At 39.8% G+C, this 18,068-nt stretch overlaps 1 protein-coding gene across 1 annotated transcript; it reads left to right on the forward strand.

Annotated features, from left to right (window-relative positions):
- Window positions 1-3,786: 3,786 nt before the first annotated feature.
- Window positions 3,787-11,508, forward strand: lrit3a (info leucine-rich repeat, immunoglobulin-like and transmembrane domains 3a). Its single transcript, XM_071535375.1, has 4 exons — window positions 3,787-3,902; window positions 5,798-6,264; window positions 9,917-10,222; window positions 10,475-11,508. Exons 1-4 carry the CDS (start codon window positions 3,787-3,789, stop codon window positions 11,506-11,508), a joined length of 1,923 nt encoding a protein of 640 aa, XP_071391476.1.
- The last annotated feature ends 6,560 nt before the right edge of the window (window positions 11,509-18,068 follow it).

Raw genomic sequence — 18,068 nt, forward strand, 5'->3', positions numbered from 1 at the left:
ATTGAATACCAGTTGTTTAGTGCTGATAGTAGTTTTAGTATAGATTGTAGAATCAGAAGTAGCAGTAGTGTTTCTGCTTAATGCTTTTTTATTTTACGTTGAATAATTTGCATATATGTTTTTTTTCTGATATTTTTATTTGATTCAAAGTGTCATTTTTTTCTCATGTATTATTTATTTTTTGCTGATTTCCGAGGGGGTCAATTGGGGCTTAAAGGGTTTCAAGCACATTTCTCATGTTTGTGTGTCTGAAGATCTCATGTTGAAGAACTACGTACTGTATGTGAATGGATGGTCAGTTTTGAAAACTAAAATATTTAAAATCTCACAAGGCAACTATGAAGCATTGTAAGCCTTCGAAATACAATTATTCCCAGGGATCAAAATCACTTTCAAATGGAAGTAATTAAAATCTTAGTTACAATCTGTTTTTCTATCTGATGTTATACAACAGCAAGACAACACAATAATAAATACCAAATTATTAGAGAAAAACAAATATTATTTGCTAGCAGTGCCAAGCCTGTTAAACAGGTCAATATCAAAGATGGTATCGACCTAGGTCAGTATCAAAGATGGGAATAGTCGATTAAATGATAAACTATGGGTTATTTTATGATAAACAGGGAATCTCGCCAGTTTAAATGTATTTTAGGACTGTGAATGATTCCATTGTCTTTGAATCACAAGCCACAAAAGCACATGCAAACATACTTTCATAACCCCTTTTTTAATTTCTTAAAAGTGGAACTTTATAAATAGTAGTATGAATCCAGTTTTTGCAGAACTCTGCACTGTATATATTGATATATCAAAGCATACCTATATGTTAAGCACTTCAATTTCAGGACAATTCATGTGAGAATAAGAAGAGATCACTGTGGGTCAGTCCACTTTCCATCTATCAGTCTCAATGAAAAAAAAAACCTTGACAATAAAAAGTTGTTGGTGTAATGGCACTTCTTGGTGGAATTATCAGATGTGAGAAAAGTGTGTGTCACAGTAATTTTGTTCATGACAGTAAAAGTCTGATTGTCTTGCTTACACATCCTGATGCCATAAGACTACAAAGGTGGCCTGTCATTTCATTGCCTGGCAATATTTGTTTTGTCAGTATTTCTAAAAGCTAGTTTCATGCACTTATTTGACCATTTCTGTGCTCTCTCTAGATGTAAGCGCATTGGTGTTCAACTCCGAGTTGGATAACTGTACTGTTAGGTAAAGACTGTGAATTTAGATGTTTTTCGTGGCATGGACATGCATTAATAAGTATAGTATTATTGACTCAAAAAGTCATTTTATTTCACTTCTTTATTTTTACACTTTTGACTGTCTTGCTGGATCAACCCTTTGTTTATATGTGCAGTACTAAACCTCCCACGCTTACCGCATTATGCTACTGATATTAGAGACTGTAGTCTTTGAGTTGTGTCTATTTAGTTTGTGATGAGCTCTCAACCATGTCTTAAAACTAATACTTGTACCAACGTTGCTTACTCAGTAATGATCTGAAAAAATGCTTTCAGCTTCCTCCTCGTATTAGTCTTTTGTACTTTCACTAAGAATGCTTAGTAGCAGGCTTTAAATTGAATCTGTTTTGTACATTCATGTGCCAACAGCTTGAAGTGGCTTATTTGACCTGTATGATCAAATTTGCTTGCATAAATAAAATTCACTTGTGTACTTGTTAATAAATACTTGATGTCTCTTGTGTCTTTTTTGTGATGTTGCTGAGATTATTATTACTTTTATAAGTAGATGTAGTGGTGAGAGTTGTAGTAGTGTTAGTAGTAGTAGCTGTTATGTACCAACTAGTACATACCAGTAGATGTCTCCCTTTGTTCATGCTTGGTTATGTGGAGAATCCATTTCATACGTTTTAGACGGTTCCCAATTGAGTCAAATTCTTTCTTTGTGATGATTGTCAATACAAGTCAATATAAACACAAACACCAACTGAGATTAAAACAGGATTGTATTATCATTATATCATCATTATCTTCATATTATTATTACTGTATTATCTAAAAGATATTTATTTTGAGTTCTACCATTTTACATTTTTACCTCTGCCGAGGAGGTTATGTTTGCCCCTCTGTTAGTTTTTGTGTCTGTCAGGATATCTCAAAAACGTATGAAAGGATTTCCATGAAATTTGGTAGACAGATATGCCTTGGGCGAACTGATTCGATTTTGGTGGCGATCCAGATTTGTGATTTACACCATTATATCATTAGCCTTTTTTTTTTTTAGCCATAACTATGAAATTAATGGAGATAAAGACTTGATTCCAAATTCTAAGGGTATGTTTGCAGGGTCAAGAAATCCATTTAACTTAAAATTTAAGTGATAGGAATGATGTCTTTGGGTGTAACAGCAAGTTGTAGAATTGTTTAGCATTGGTGGAGGTTTGTGCTCTCTGAATGCCTTCTAATTTAAATATGCATTTTAGGCTTTTATCTGATGCTCTAATCTGGAGCGATTTGCAATGTGTGCAATAGCAGAATATGCTTAAATTCCTCAACAATACAAACAACCAAATGAAGGGAGTTCAATAATCAAAACAGATGTAACAAATATTTGCATGTCCCTCTAACGATCATGAGAGAAATGGTAGGTAAAGAAATATTCCTTCAATGTACACCATGGACCCCATTCTGCATTCATGTATCCAAATGTGCATGTAGATTTTTCCTTTGCACAAGTACTGTGCTGTATCTACGGGCCTGCTATGGTTACCGTACAATATCAGCACCCCTTAATTTGTCTAGAATGTGCAGATGTAACCCTGCCAGCACCCTTTGAAAATAAGCAAGCACCAAATATGAATCTAAGTGTGCACAAAAATGATTTAAACACATACCATACTATTGCAGTATGGGTACAGGATATTGTGGACCTGTCAGTCCCAGACGTGTACAGTTTGGGCCCCTACTCCACCCCCATAGTCCACCCAGTCAGGTAATAAATCACACCCAAGATTACAGCTTGCACCCTTGTGTCAGACAGAATTCTCTAACACATCTGACATGCGGCCTCCAGCTCACCAATACATTTAGTTGACACTCTTATCCAGAGTGACTTACAATGTCAGAGTGCAACAGCAGAATAAACTTAAATTCCTAATTTGCTGATATTTCAAGCAACTGGCATTAAAGACTACAAGGGTCAAAGCTACAGCACCCAGCGCTGAGTAGGAAACGTGACTGGGTAGGACTGAACTAGCCTGGGTATCCTGACAGTGATATTAAAGAGGATGTGAATGTGTGTAGCTGTATGAATATGAGGCAGGGCAGTGCTCAAAAAGAGCATATGGGCTCGGCAAAACTCAGATATATAAAGTTGAAATAAAAAAAAAAAAGCAACAACAAGTGAGGTTGTCAACTGTGAAGAGATTTAAAGAGGAGTGGCTAGATCACGTGAGGGGAAACCTCTCCTGTGCTGGCCGATTAGCGCCATGTCCAAGAGGCAGATTCAGCCCCTCCTCCAGCTTGCATGGCCCAGTCAGCCCCAAGAAATCCTCTGCTAATCTCACTCCAACCTTGCCTCACCTTGCTCTCCCCTCCCCCTCCCCAGCAAGCCGACAGGTCACCTGTACTGTAAGTAGATCCTGAGCCCGTGTACTGTTGCGTCTTTGGGACTTTTGTTTTTTTTTTTATCTCTTTTCAGTCTTCTCTGCCTGTTTTTGGTGAGGTTTTACCACTCGGACGCTCTCTAAATGAATTTGGATGTCTTATCTCCTGACCTCTCCTCGATGTGAACATTTTGGGTTCACTGGGTGAAATCATGAGGTGTCTTCTCTATGCCCATGTATTCCTATGCTGCCTCAGCGTAGCCCATTCCTTCTGTCCGTCCCAATGCACCTGTGTCTTCCATGGTCGCAGCGATGGAACAGGATCCAGGTATTTATACTTTAATTCTCCTAACACACACGCTTAGCATCTCTGGTAATATTACAGATATGGTTATTTCATTAAAATTCTAATGTCTTGGGTAGAGGTTTAGCAACGAGGTCAGCCTGTGTTTACCTTCACAAAACAAAAAGAAAAAACAAAACAAAACACACAAAAAAATCCATGCAATCCATCCATGGAATTCATTCAACAAATCTCATTCACCTCAAAACAGACTTAAACTAGATTTATGAAACAATGTTTTACAAATTATAGATTCTTCCAGAGGTTTATTTAGTAATTTCAGAAAGAAAAGGTCCAGAGTGCTCAGAAGTTCAAACAGGTGTGATGAAGGTGCTCTTTGGTAGGGAACACAAAAGTTCAAAAAAGAAGAAAGGTCCAAGGCACTCTCCTGGCAAAAAGTTTAAAAGCCTTTATTCAGATGGCTATTTCATGGTGAAATTCTTAAAAACATAGACAAAGCTTGTGCATGTTAAAATAGAACTGGGTTACAACCCACGCATAGCGCAAACAGCCTTCTTCAGGGCTTATTTAGTAATGCTGGACCATTTGGATGGTCAGCAATGTGAAAAGGGATTCAAAACAAAGGAAACATCAACATAAAAATATCCTACAGAAATCGTGGCGCTCCTATTTCATGGGATGCTTTTTTTTTTAGCATGATTGTAGCCCACCCACCTCCTAGAGGGCAAGGTCACGGCTAATCACTACCACCACATAGATAATGAGCGATCATTTGGATCTACCATCTTTGCAGGTGGTGGAATATTTGGGATCAATTCTAGTCATTGATGAGGCCTTATATGGCAATCATCAAAGCATAAAAAATTTAACTATGATATTGCCACGGCTTAAGACACTCCAATCAGTTTTTGTAAACATTAACAACTTTCTCCTAAAGCTGAAAACCAGCATCACGACTCTAAGCTGTGATGTCATCAAGGTGCTCCATTGACTATAAATGGGAGACTCACTTTGTCAACTCATAAAATGCTATGATGGTTAAATTAGTTATTAGTTAATTACTATATTGTTCCATAATGGTCCTGAACCAGAAGATCTATTCATCCTGGCTTATGTCAAAGTCTCCTCTTCCCTGGTTTACAACTGGTGTATAAGATCACAGATCAAACTCTTCTCTCATGTCTAGCTATTGGACAGTAGTGAATGTTCACCAATACAAACAAAAAAAACATGCAAGGGTGCTGGAACAGTATATGTGTATATCCTGCAATTTAGCATTTCTCCCATTTAAACCAGTATGTCACCTAAACGTAACCACCTAGAAAGAGATGCATCATGGGATAGAGGTGGCTACTCAGACTCATTATGCTTGTAGTAATTAGGTCTTTATTCTTGGGGATTATTGGATTGATTCCATGCCAAGAAACATACATTATGTCAGTACAGGTCAGTACCACCTGAGCACTTCCACTGTGGTACTGCATGGATTTTTGTTGTTTTCACCATACAAGTAGAAACTCTAAACTCTAAATAATAAGAAAAACTACTAGAACATCCAACATTCTCAAATGAATTAACTGTGTTTTTATTCAGTAGTTACAGGGAACATATTTTGGCTTCAACGTCAAAGTCAGTGAAGGCTGTTTAGCCAAAGCATGTTCATTGTGACTGCTAAACAAAGATGCAGTCAGGTCATTTGAGAGTAATATCTAGTTCATTCATTTTTACTTTGACCATACCTTGTAGACTGGGCATTAACTCACTACAAATGTTCAAGAAAAAATCTGCTGTCAGTTCATTGTAAAAGGAGTGAAAATATTATAACAGTTATCATCTGTAGAACAGTATTGTGACCTGACCAAAAAGAGGGGATAGTAAGGTAGGGGAAACCAATTAACCAGTTTATATTTTCCTCTCAGATCTGTACTCTGCAATGACCCGGACATGTCTGATATCCCTGTCAACGTCCCTGTGGACACGGTCAAACTTCGTGTCGAGAAAACCGCTGTGCGCCGAATCCCAACAGAAGCCTTCTACTACCTGGTGGACCTACGGTACCTGTGGATTACTTACAATTCCATCAGCTCCGTGGATACTGGAAGTTTCTACAACCTCAAAGTGCTCCACGAGCTGAGGCTGGACGGAAACCTGATCTCCATGTTCCCTTGGGAGTCGTTAAAGGAGATGCCCAGGCTGAGGACCCTGGATCTACACAACAACAGGCTCACTAACGTTCCCATAGAGGCAATTCCCTACCTCCTCAATATTACGTACCTGGATCTATCCAGTAACAAATTAACCACCCTACCCTCTGATCTCATGGATATCTGGCCCCCCTTCAATGGAATGCCCATCTCTTCTAATGCCTCCCAGAAAGTTGTGCTAGGTAAGGATAAATAGGGGTTGTGTGTTTAGGTTAGGGCCAAGGCTGGACACCTTTGGGGTTATTTATAAATACATCAGAAACGTCATTCCATCATCTGTTAATTTGAACTGACTAATAAACTTACCCTGGCAGTGACTGCCAGGACAGAGTCAGATTGGCCTATTCTAAGTAGTGGCAGGAGTGACATCTAATTGTTGCATATTTAACACATAGGCTCTTGCCTGTGCTCAAATTCAGCCCATGCCTGTGCTCAAATTCAGTGGAATAGAACAGAAAAACATACCATGTACCCATGGCTGTAGTGCTTGAGTCCGGACTTGTGTCCACTTATCTGTGAACTTAGACTTGTCTTAGTCTCGTGCCTAATGTGACTTGGACTTGTCTTAATTGGTCTCGCCCACTATTGGATGTTGACAATTTCTTCTTTTTTTTTTTTGGGGGGGGGGGGACTTTTTGTCCTGCCAATTGATTTTTAAGGTTACAATACAGAGCTCCTTTGCAGGCAAGACTCCATCTCTGTTCATCCAGAGAAAATGATGAAACTCATTTTTGCAATTCTATACCCTGTTCATTGCTTATTTGTTATGGACTTGAATAGGACTCAATTTGTTCAGGACTCAGTCTTGACTTGGTCTCAACCCCTTTTAGATTTGGTCTTGACTCAAACTCGATTGGACCTTGTCTTGGACCTGACTTGGACTCGGTAGTCTTGACTATAGCCCTGCATGTACCCATACAGCACAGTATGGGTACATGCCTTACACAATGAAAAAAGAAATATGGGTGTGCATTCTTGAAACCATCTTGATACAGGATACTTGTAACTATTAAAATACAATATTTTCCTCTGATCAGTGATCAAATGATTACTGGGTTTTATGGGCCCACTTTTGGTTGTTTCATTTACATTTTGAAACTCCCAAAACTCTCAAAGCCAGTGTTGTGGTCCTCTCTAGCTCAAGGCACAAACAGTGCCAGGGTTAGAGGTTCATTCATTTGGCACTTTGGATAAACGCATCAATCAGAGGCATAAAGTATGTGGTTGCTTGTGGTTGTACCACACTAGTTACAAAAAAAAATGTTTTGCTCATATAATGTGTAGGGCTTGTTACAGTACTGAGGTAGTACTGAGAGAGTTCATAGGTGACAAGAACTACTAAATATCCTGATGCTTCAATGATCATTAGCGGGCATGTCATTGTCATTATACATGTCAATATACATGTGTAATTAAACGGGTACTAAGCAAACAGTAGGAACTGCAATAACATCATCAGAACTTATTTCCTCCCATACAGGTCTCTGGCACACACCCCACCCTTTCCGTCACTGCTGCCGACTTGGCGACTTTGTCGCTAGATTTAGCAACTTTTCAGACCCCTCTGACAACTTTACTTTTCAAGTGACCAGTGACAAATCTAGCTAACTTTTCTGACTATGGGGAACGTTAATGTGTTGACTCCCAAAGCATTTGCCGACAAATTTGCGACACTTGCATCCAAAGATGTCTGACAATCACAGTGCTCCCCATACGGAGTGTAGCCCCCTCCCTCCACTGGGAGTGAGAATGAAGCAGATACATATATTGATATACAAATTTGGTATGACATCATCTGACAACTTTTTAAGTAGTCAATAGCTAAAAGAGTTGGCAACACTGCTTCCCGTACTTTTGAGCTATGGTGGCCTGTAATTGACACTAAGTTTTACAGTCTGTCAGTCAGTCAGTAACACAAGAGAGACGAGTAAGTTAGCTAATTAGCACAGAGATCCAACAGAAACTTCTGGATAAGAGGTGACATATCGCAAACACAGTAATAATAATAATACTGCTTTGTCATATGTTTTTTTGGGCTTGAGAACGAGGCTTATTAGCTTTTGCAGATGAAATGTCTTGCACCATCCTCCATCATCAAGCAGTTGTAAATGCGAGTAGGTGGGGGGGGATTGAGAGTGTCTTGAAATGCCAAGGGGTGGGGAGTTTCTGTACCAAAACAGAGAGTACGAGCCGTAAAGTGAGTTACTGTAAGTACAGTAAGTAACTGCTGAATCAGTAGTATTGATCAATAACACTGTCAAGCCCCAATAGATATATTACAGTCATTTTGTGGTATGGAGCAGTAACAACCTTACTGTCCCATTCTATAAGACAACCTATTTTTCATACTCCTTACATGTAGATAGAAAGTTATTGTGGAGTGAAACAAATTTTTGGAATCTATGTTTTCTTTTTATCGTTTTTATCAGTTGTCACAGTGGTATTTATTTATTTATTTATTTTTTAAATCATACCAGTCTTTTTTGTATGAAGTATTTTTGACTTCACCATAAATAATAATAATGCTTATAGATTATATCAAAGAAAAGTTAACAATAACTGAATTATTGTGTTTTGACATTCTGAGGATTATATATTTTAAGATGTATGGAAGATACACAAATGTCCAATGAGGCTGGGGATGTCTGGTCGCTTTATCTGCGTTGCATGGGGGGAGGGAGGGATAATATTAATAGGCTGTATAAGGCCAAGCGAGCTAATCCCTGCAGAAAGAGCTGGCTGTGTGCACTGGCGTACTTGAAGGAGAAAGCGGATTACACTGTAGGGAAAAAACATAGCCCATGCACAGAATAGACTACAGCTCCTTTAGTGTACCATAAAGGCATTTTCAGTTAATATTTTGTGATTATTAGGTCACCCTAGTTGTCTTGTATTACTTCAAGTGTAAACATAAACTAAATTAAGAATAAATGCATTTTCATATACAAAAAGAGCTATTTAAATAAGGCTTGGATTTACCAAACTTGAAAAAAAAAACACTCAAGTAAATGTATTTCCAATCTGCTGAGTAATCTACAATAAACCATATAAACACTTCCAGCAATTTCAAATTGAGATATTAAGCATGTGTTATAAACATGGCTTACAATATAACACTTTAGTGATCTATTGAGATTTATGCTAACAGGAAGGCTAATGGAAAGAAGAGGAGGATTGCCACAAACTGGAGGAAGGCCAGAGCCAGCTTTAGCGCTTTGCCACTGTTAAGACAAACTAATCTAGTTAGGGAGGTCTTCGTGGGCACTAATACACATCTACCCACGGTGTACAGTAGAGGCGTTTACCGTCATTTGTAAGGGAGTATATGTGAGAAGTTTATTTCCAAAGCACTTGAAGTTCATTAACTATTTCTCTAAAATGTAGAGGATTCAGCCTGTTAGACTGTTGTCATTTTGTTGTAAACTAAAGACTCAACTTGCCTACTATTCTTCAAAAGGTTCCATAATGTGTTTGAATTTTGTTCTATTAATAATTTTTTTAAGAAGTGTCATTTTTTTCAAATGTTTAATACCTTATTTTGGATTATTGTTGTTACAGTGTCAATTGTTGGTGTTTGTAAGAGATGTGGAGATTTGTAAGATCTCACGGGCCACCAACACTAGCCAGTAGCAAACCAGTATGTCAACCAAAAGACTGACAAATTTGAGCACTATAAAGGTTGTAAATGTCCTGCTTCAGGTTGTCAGTTCCATATGTTTAACACAAATGCTTTAAAATGCTGTAGCGTTTAAAGGAATGGATTTTTACACTTGACGGTTGTGACAACAGAAACACTCAATATTCACAATACATCTCTCACCTTTTCATCTTCAGGCCTTCAAGATAATCCCTGGCTCTGTGACTGCAGAATCTCCAAACTTATTGAGCTTTCCAAAATGACTGAAACACCAGTAGTTTTGATGGACCTGTTCCTGTCCTGCAGCGCACCTGAGAATCTGGCTGGTGTCCTTTTCCAGCGAGCTGAACTAGACCAATGTGTAAAACCATCAGTCATGACTTCTGCAACCAAAATCACATCTCCTTTAGGGAGTAACGTACTACTGCGTTGTGATGCCACAGGTCACCCGACACCAGCCCTCGTCTGGGCCAAATCAGATGGCTCACCTGTCAACAACACAGGTACAATACCAAAAGTTTTGAATGTTCTAGCATTTTGAAATGCATGAACAATGCTATGACATCAAATGTACAGTTCCCTGGAATCTTTCGTATCTATTTACAAGTGTGTAGTTTTTCAGCGTTTGATGTGTAGATCATACATTAAGGTGGCTGAGGTGTCCTCGTCGCAAAAGTTCCTTCTCATTATCATAAACATGAAGACGTGCAAGACTTGGTTTATGGTGACTTTTGTGTTCTTGTTCCACTCTACAGTCCAAGAGTCTCCTGGGGACGGTATCCGGTGGTCCATCATGAGCTTGCATGGGATATTGAACAAAGATGCTGGGGACTACAGCTGCAAAGCTAAGAATGTTGCAGGCAATGCAGCAGCCACCATTTCTGTCTCAGTTGCCAGCACCATCAGTACCACCATCCCTCCTCTGAGGCCCAACATTGAGAGTGGAGCAGCCACCCCAGCCACAACACTTAGTCCTCCAACTAGCACCCCAAATACACCCTCTGTCGTGTCCACTGTCCTCCCGAGAGCATCGACCACACAGTCTACCATCTCTGTGAAGAGGAAAACCACCCCCAGTGATGGTCTACAGAGAGCCTCAGTCAAACCTGCAAAGATCCAGCAAGGAAGTAATGGAAGGAAGCTTGCGGCGGATGAAAAGAGCAAGAAGAATGATGCTTCAAAATCTGTCAAAGACCTTAAGATTGTGGAGGAAACGTCTGATAGCGCGGTGTTACTCTGGACCACAGATGGGATACTGAGCGACGCCCCGCTCACAGTTGTATACTCACGTTATGGTGAGGATGACATCAAAAGGACAGTGGAGACCAATGCTGGCAGTGGGAAAGTGCTGCTGGAGGGATTGGCATCTGGGTTGAGATACTCAGTTTGCTTAGTGGCAAAAGGTAGTCCTGCTGGAAAAGACCCTTGCATTGACTTCTACACCTTGGACGTTGTAGACGATGGTGGGCAGAACCAGCTTTTCATGATCATAAGTGGCATAGCCTGTGCTGTGGCTTTGCCTCTCATTGCCCTTCTGCTCTATAAGATTCTTGCTCTGTACTGCAAGGGAAGCAGTACACCTTTGGATGAAGAGGAGCTTGAAAAAGACAGCTATGTCAAGTTTGAGACAATTTCAATGAAACAAAGGACTTTGACCTCTCACCCAACTGAGCTTTGGGCCAGGAGACAGACTCATGAATCAGAGCGGATGCTCCTATGCTCCAGGTCAAGCATTGACTCCCAGATGACCTATAAGAGCGACAGTTGTAGGTCTGAGTATCTCTGCTGACAGCAGGAATCCACAGCTGTATGACAGACTCTGTTCTAGTAACACTTCATATTACATATCCTTTATATGCCTTCTATGACAACAGTAAACTATTAACAAATCATTTTTAAATCTTTAAAAGTGGCTCAATGACTTGGTATGATGCATTAAAAACCAGTCTGTAGCAAGGTTATGCACATTTGTGGAGCTGTTTAGTAATAATCTATCATAATTATTTGATGGTTTAATACATTTATTATAAGTTATCCATCAGCTATTCATTTCTAAAGATTTTTATAATGATTTATAAAAGGTATCCTTTTATAAATCATTATATAAATCTTGAACATGAAATGTTCAAAACTCTTGGGGGTTGTTTGGTTGTCCAAAGGATGTTTTGTTAAAACCCAGTCAATATAATGACTGACTTATACTTTTATTTATTTACTTATTTATTTTGGAGCCTTACAATTGATGGAAATGGTTGTCATTGCAGCACAGCACTTTTGTTGGACTTTGCATAACCTTTCAATAGTACCGTCCAAGGAACCTGTCAGTAACTGTGTGTGGTATTCAAGATTACCTTCAATGCCAAAATGTAAGTGTGTGTCGGATTTAAATTTCACCTTTCAATACCATATGGTGGTGTCACAGAATAACCAATGGAAAAAAAGAAATGTCTGTGAATGATGCTATAACATCACTACATCATTCACTGCTCATTTACACCATCAAGCTTCAAGCTGATTGTTGCCTTATTCTACAAAAAAGTACTGTCAACGTGTTTGATAGAATGTTTGACTCATCCAATAAACATTGCCAGTTTCTATATGTATATATTTGTCTACAAATGGAGTTGTACATTTCTTTTTAATAAACTGAACATTTGTTGAATTTCACCCGTGTTGTATCACATAATCCTAGTAGGAGTGCATAGTGTACTGACTCAAACTCATTAACACATCTCTATACTAAGGGGGTCCAAAACAAGAAATTCTAAGCTGTGTAATGGTCATAGGCGTTTTCAATGACAATCTGCAAAACTACTGCTATGTCACTGTCCCATTACAAATATCTACTACCATTCAACATGTCCTTTAAATCTAGCATTTACCAAAGCGAAAAGACTCTCACTGTAGAGTATTTTCTTTTTAATACATATTTGTGAATAATGTTCTGATGTACTTGTAATTTTCTAGACATTAATCATAAATGTGTTACTAAAAATAATGAAGACCAACTGATCAACTAATAGAGTTGCCTAAAAACTTAACAACCGAATAGTCGACCAGCTGTAGCATTATAGAATTTTAGATGAACTCTTTTTCAATCCATGTTACTCTGAATTTCTACTTATGTAATATTTGCTGAAGTGATAATTTCGTCTTTTTCTAACAGCAATGGATTTTGTGCCTTTTCTGCAACAAGTGCATCTAAGTCCTAGTCCTACAACTGTTTCTCCATGCGCATAACACTGTCATCATGGTTATATCATATTTGTAATGGACTGTCTTAGTGTGTATATGTTTCTGTATGTGTATGTGCATGTGCATGTGATGCTGGTGCTTGGAGGGCGGTGCATAGAAACCAACAAAGGAAGTATTCATGATCAAAAATGCCGTAAAAGTGTGATCATTGTCATCCATGGATTTAAGTGAGCATGGAAATGTACGCAGACATCCCACATGCGTGTTCACTGAGTTGTGAACAGGCGAGCTCATCTTGCAAATCGATGGGTCACGGTTGTCATGGACTCTGCACAGGCGTTGCCGTAAATCCCGATAAGATGATGGGTGGACCTGGAAAACTGTTCCCATGGATACCTCTGTGCCACCAGCTGCATGCGTCTGCGGCGCTGCCTAATCTGTCAGGCCAGCTGTTCTGTTATCATGGCAACAGCCAGGCTGTTTTAACAAACAGATTGAATGGACTGGCAGGCAAGGATGGACCAGACTGTTACTCAGATAGACTAGACAGATGGATGGATGGATGGATGGACAAAAAGACAGATGACATAGAAAGACAGACCAGATAGACAGATAGACAAATATGTACATATGTAAATTAATGTTATGCAGTCACACATGCATTCATCCAGTATTTTACAACAGCTTTAACATGACTCACCCAATTAGAACTAGGGCCTGGAACTATTTGTTATATAAAAATTATAGATGATGAGGTTGCATTCAGTATGTTGCAGTATCTACACTCTTGCTGTGTCCTAGATACGATCTAGACACAATGATTCAAATACATGTGTTGTTATTCGTCACACTAGTCACCTTAGGTGAAATTACGGACACCAACATTTTCATTGTAAACTGCAGGGGTGAAATTGTGGGAAAAGGGCAATGCCCTCCAGACTGCTAACAGTGGTTAGCCTTTCAATATCTGGAGACAGAGCAACTTTCTCAGCCATGTAAACCCTCTACTGCTCCTCTACAAGGTTACTGGTGACGTTGCTGCTGACAATATGCTAGTCATGGAGGGTATGAATAGGGGTTTTGGTTTCTGGCGTCTGTTAGTTGTTATCCTGCGTAAAAAGAGGACAAACAATTAAGGGATAATCTGCTCCACTCGTCCTCCGTTCTCTATAGATTACTCATTCTGGCTAATTCCCTCCAGGAGCCAGATGAACTTCTACAGGAGACAGTCTGACACAGACTCAGTTCACATTCACTCACTGGACACAAAACAGAGTGCCTATTATGTGTGGGGCATGTGTATATTGTGTGTGTATATCTGTATGATTGGTTTATTATGAATGCTGTTTTAGTTTGTAGTGGCTCAAGAAGTCAATTTATTTCTCTGTAAATGAACCAAAAAAAAAAAAAGAAATAGTGGTTCAGGCTGGTGTTCAGTCCAATAGCCTTTCATGCTGTGGCTCTGTCTCTGTCCCTTGCTTACTCTCTCACTCACTCACACACACTCACACACACATACATACACATATGCACAAAGGACATGGGTCAGGGGGTGGAGTGAGGGTAAGTTGCTGTTATTTTCTGGGACCTTTCTTTGGCCCAGCCTCATTTCTTGCATATTCCACATTCTGCTTCAGACACTGACTCCTGCTTAAAGAAAATTCTTCTCCAGTGCTGGTCTAGGATGTGTAAAATTTACCACGGGGGTGTCAGGAATTTCATACTTTGCTTCCAAAACAGCCAGGCAGCCTGGGGGCCGAAGTGAGGAGTGAGCAGGATCCCACACAGACAGTTTTTGGGTTGAAAACTGCACTGGCAGTATCACCCTCCTCAATCTGTGTCCACCATCTTTTTATTTTGTTTTTGCATCTTTCTTTGGCATGACTTCTTTTGGGATGTAAAGCTCCCTTGTCTCTCTTGGTTGAAGCCTTGGACAAGGATGCCAACAGTCCATCAGCGACCGTTGCTTAGTTTTGGGGAATTCTTGTGTGCCTGTGCTGACTGTGGGAATGCCTGAGAAAAAGTGAAGAAGTGCAGCTCCCCGCGCAGGGACAGAGCGCAGGATTATGTTGGTTGCAACGATCACGGCAGCACTGATCTATTTTATGGTGCAAAGCTTCGGAGCCTTGGCTCTTGGTACAGCCTGCTGGGATGAGCGCCTTTCTGGAGTGGGGAGAAACGGCAGCTGTGTGGGTGAGTTTGGCTGACACCTGTCCTGTCCAGATGAGGCTTAGTACTGACAGAGGTGATATTCAAAGTATTACAGACAGTGTTGGATACTGTGCTGTATATGAGGTCCCTGTGTCAGTGTGTATTGTATTCCTATGTAGGTTCCTGTACATTTATTGCACTTGACAAAAAAGTGATTTTGATTCCAATCCTGAAAATAAGACAAATACAGTAGGTCCTCTAAGTAAAGTGAGCCCTTTTGATGAAATTCTACAGTAATATGGCACTTTCACTCAACACATGGACTTGGCCATGGAACCACACTTTTTTTTTCTTATTGTTTGCATTTTCTTTTACATCATGATTAAGGAAAAAAATGTTTGTTGTTCCATGGCCAAGTCCTCCAAGTGTTGATGCTGAATGTTGTATATCGATGAAATTATTTTTGTATATTGTTTAATGCACACATGCAGTTAACTACACTGCACACACAGTGGTGATCAGTGTATCAGATCACAGGTATCAGTTATATTACAGCCTTATATCACCGTAACTGTTTACTATAAGAGTCTATTTCCTAAAATCAGTGTTTAAAAGTGTGTAAATATTACATCTGTTTTGTTTTGGTGATGATGATCATTTTCTAAGGTGCCACTCAATTGGTAAGTTTCTCATTGTGAAGCAAAACTTCAGTTGACCCTCCCCATCACTAATACATGTGGATAAACACTGTAACTGATGGTGTCAACGACTATTTGACCTCTGGCTGGGACTTGTTCATAAAAAAAGCAATATAAAGTAAAATAAAACAAAAAAAGGTTTCTCTTATACAAAGAATACCTCCATCTCCACTGACAGCAGAGCAAGGGGAGTGGCGGGGGTGAAAGACAGCTTTTATATGCATCGCAAAGGGAACTTAGCTGACCAGACAGTTTGATATACTGTATCAAAGACCAAGCTGGCCTGCTCTTGTGTGTGTGTTGGTCACTCAGCCTGAGCCCACGTCTTGGCTAGGATGCCACAGAGACATCGGAGGAGGCTTACGGCTGGTGACCCCTGACAGTCAAAAGGTTATCTCATTTGAATGGGTCAGGCTGCTGCCATGGCATGTGGGCTGACAGACGATGATGCCTTTAGCCCAGTCTCAGACAAAACAAAAAGTTAATGCCAATGTCTTCCTTTGGCCTATAATATCACCACAAACTGTGCCTAACTGTAGAAAACTGGTTGTACTGAGCCCCCTCCCAGGTGTGAATGTGTGTAACTGTATTTGAATGTGAAGCAGGGTGTTCATGAAAAAGACTATCAGCTAAACTTCCCCTAATAAATAATAACAAGTACACTTATGCTTTTTAGGTTCTCAGGTGGGATATGTATGATTGGAGTGAATGAAACTGACTTTAAAAACTCCACCTGTTAACACCAAAGTGCTGTGGTAGCACAGTGTTGCTGTAACTAAGAGAATCGCTGAACAAAATATTTAATTCATGCATTGACTTCATGCGTTGAGTCACAAGTCACCAAGCTACTTCCTGGTCTGTGGATGTACAGTACACCTGCCTCCATTTGGTTGATGCTTTTTTGACTTCTACCTTATTGCCTGGTGTACGAGTGCACACTGTATTTCTCTCATGCAAAGCTGTTGGGGTTGCCTTGCAAGTCAGACACAGCCTAAACTGTGAATACTGTAATTCCCCTAAGCATCGTCTATGACATGAACGAACAAACAAATGAACAACCTGGCTCTTATAGAGGTGATAGAGCTGATAATTATAACACACAGCAAGAGTGTACTCTTCCCCAATAGGGAAATTATCTTTTCAATTCACTCAGATGTCAGGGTCAGCTACAGCTACTGTTGGACCAGGTTGGGATTTAACATCTTGCTCAAGGACACTCCAGCAAGGCGGATACTTCCCAATGCAGGGGTTTGAACCTGTATCCTACGGTTGAAGGGCAGTCTACCTACTCACTGTGCCACCCTGCTTCCTTAAATAGAAATTTAAAAACTATGCAACCTTTTCATCAGAGGAAGATGTCAACCATCTGTTACGTGAAATGTGATTCTAAGTTGATAAGACAGTCAAATAGTCGATCATTAGGTTTCTTGACTAGGTCTTACAGTACATTTGTTGTGTTGCTGGACTATTTTAGAGGAATTCTGATACATGCATTTTGGAACACAGACGTCTTATTTGCCTAAATCACAAAGTGGGGCTGCAATAGAGAGAGGTGTCCCATCCCCACTACTTGTCACTAATATTTGCATAGATTCACCCTATTTGCCCAAATGAAATTCTGGTGTCGGGTATACACACTTCTCCGCTCAAGGGAAGTGATGAATAAAACTTAAGAGCGAAATACAAACTGTCTCTTAAACAGCAGAGAGCAAACACCCCGTCCAGAGAAAGCTAGACTCACCAACGTTAGATCTTTTGCCTCTCTCGTCCCTTTAAAGCATCACAGACCAGCCAGATTGGTAAACATGTGTGTGCTTTACTGACGTTACGTTACAGGATTTCTGGGTTTTGAAGTTAAAAATTTTCCACCGGTTATCACTCGCTGCCATTCGGGGCTGCGACGTGCGAAGTTGCCTAGTGCAGCTTTAACAATTCATCAACAGCCCACACACCCAGATGGTTGGCTGTTTTGTTGACTGATAAGGATTTTTCCCCAATCAATCAATACTATATCAAACTAACCAAACTAGCTTAGTATCCAAGATGTCTACCCTCTAAACTTCCCAACCACATTGGATCATAAAGTGTCCAAGGAAATGCTAGTTGGCTATTAACTACATTCCTTAATCAATCAGAATTACATCCAACTAACTAAGCTTGGGTAGGGTTACTAGGTCAGGATGCACGATGGCCAAGCTGTGAACTTATCAACCAATGATTCATCACAATGCATCCTAGCAACCTAGCACCAGTGGCCATCTTGGAGTCTCAGCCTAGACTGCTCACTGCCTCGTTTGTCTGGTCT

Source organism: Centroberyx affinis, unplaced genomic scaffold (genome assembly GCF_046629955.1).
Source record: "Centroberyx affinis isolate AG114_WGS23_722 - 3 ecotype Tasmania unplaced genomic scaffold, CSIRO-AGI_Caff_v1 ptg000175l_1, whole genome shotgun sequence".
NCBI classification, from domain to species: Eukaryota; Metazoa; Chordata; class Actinopteri; order Beryciformes; family Berycidae; genus Centroberyx; species Centroberyx affinis.

Bases quoted from the DNA above. Each gene is read 5' to 3' on its own strand.
- lrit3a (XM_071535375.1), top strand. From the start codon at position 3,787: ATGAGGTGTCTTCTCTATGCCCATGTATTCCTATGCTGCCTCAGCGTA. The intron at 3,903-5,797 runs GTATTTATACTT...TTTTCCTCTCAG, and splicing joins AGCGATGGAACAGGATCCAG to ATCTGTACTCTGCAATGACC. The intron at 6,265-9,916 runs GTAAGGATAAAT...TTTCATCTTCAG, and splicing joins CTCCCAGAAAGTTGTGCTAG to GCCTTCAAGATAATCCCTGG.